The sequence below is a fragment of the Condylura cristata genome, unplaced genomic scaffold (genome assembly GCF_000260355.1).
Source record: "Condylura cristata isolate star-nosed mole 26May11 unplaced genomic scaffold, ConCri1.0 scaffold00261, whole genome shotgun sequence".
NCBI lineage: Eukaryota > Metazoa > Chordata > Mammalia > Eulipotyphla > Talpidae > Condylura > Condylura cristata.
Genome location: NW_004567362.1, coordinates 8,564 through 9,311, shown reverse-complemented (window position 1 = coordinate 9,311; position 748 = coordinate 8,564). Strand labels below are relative to the sequence as shown.

The 748-nt window shown below is 75.4% G+C and overlaps 1 protein-coding gene across 1 annotated transcript; it reads left to right on the top strand.

Annotated features, from left to right (window-relative positions):
- Positions 1–233: 233 nt before the first annotated feature.
- On the top strand, positions 234–742 carry CTU2 (cytosolic thiouridylase subunit 2 homolog (S. pombe); the record flags this gene model as incomplete). Its single annotated transcript, XM_012734973.1, has 3 exons — positions 234–378; positions 463–522; positions 645–742. Coding segments are annotated over 3 exons (274 nt in total), but the record flags the coding sequence as incomplete, so codon positions are not given.
- Between the last annotated feature and the right edge of the window lie 6 nt (positions 743–748).

Genomic DNA, 748 nt, shown 5'->3' with positions numbered 1-748 from the left:
GGGGCCCCCCGAGGGCACCTGCGTCCTCCGGTGCCTCGTCCCTCGCCTGGAGCCTGCCCGGCAGGGGTGCTGGCCGCAGTGCGTCCAGTGAGTGCGAGACCGCGGTGACCGAGGCCTCTAGAACAGGACTGTGGCCCCGCCCCTGTGCAAGCGAGCGCAGGGTGAGGGGCCTCCCGCCGGGTCCTGGAGCCTGGCCGGCTCTGTGCACTGGCGTCCCGCTGGTGCCATCGGAGGGCCACAGCTGGGCCGGCGGTGGCCGGAGCACGTGGCCACGGGGCTCAGCGCCTGTCCCCCCGCAGGGGCTGCTTCCAGGCCCTGTACACCCACAAGTTCCGAGCCGTGCTGGGCAAGAGCCGCGTCGTCTTCCCCGGTGAGAAGGTAGAGGGGTGCGCCGGGGCGGGGCGGGGTGCGGGCGCAGGGGGTGCGCCCAGCCCAGTGGCCTCCAGCGCCGTCCCCCCGCAGGTGCTCCTGGCCTGGTCCGGGGGGCCCTCGTCCAGCTCCATGGTCTGGCAGGTCTTCCAGGTGCGTCTCACCCCTCCGGGCTGGGGGTGCCGTGCCCAGCTGCCGGGGGCCACCCGGGAGGCGGGGCGGCGGGTCTGCTCCGCCGGGAGGGCCCCGAACCTCGCGCCGCTCTCGCCCCCCAGGGCCTGAGTCCGGACTCCGCCAAGAGACTGCGGTTCGTGCCCGGGGTCGTCCACATCGACGGTGCGTAAGGCGCCTCTGCCGCCAGGCGGGTACGGTGCGAGCG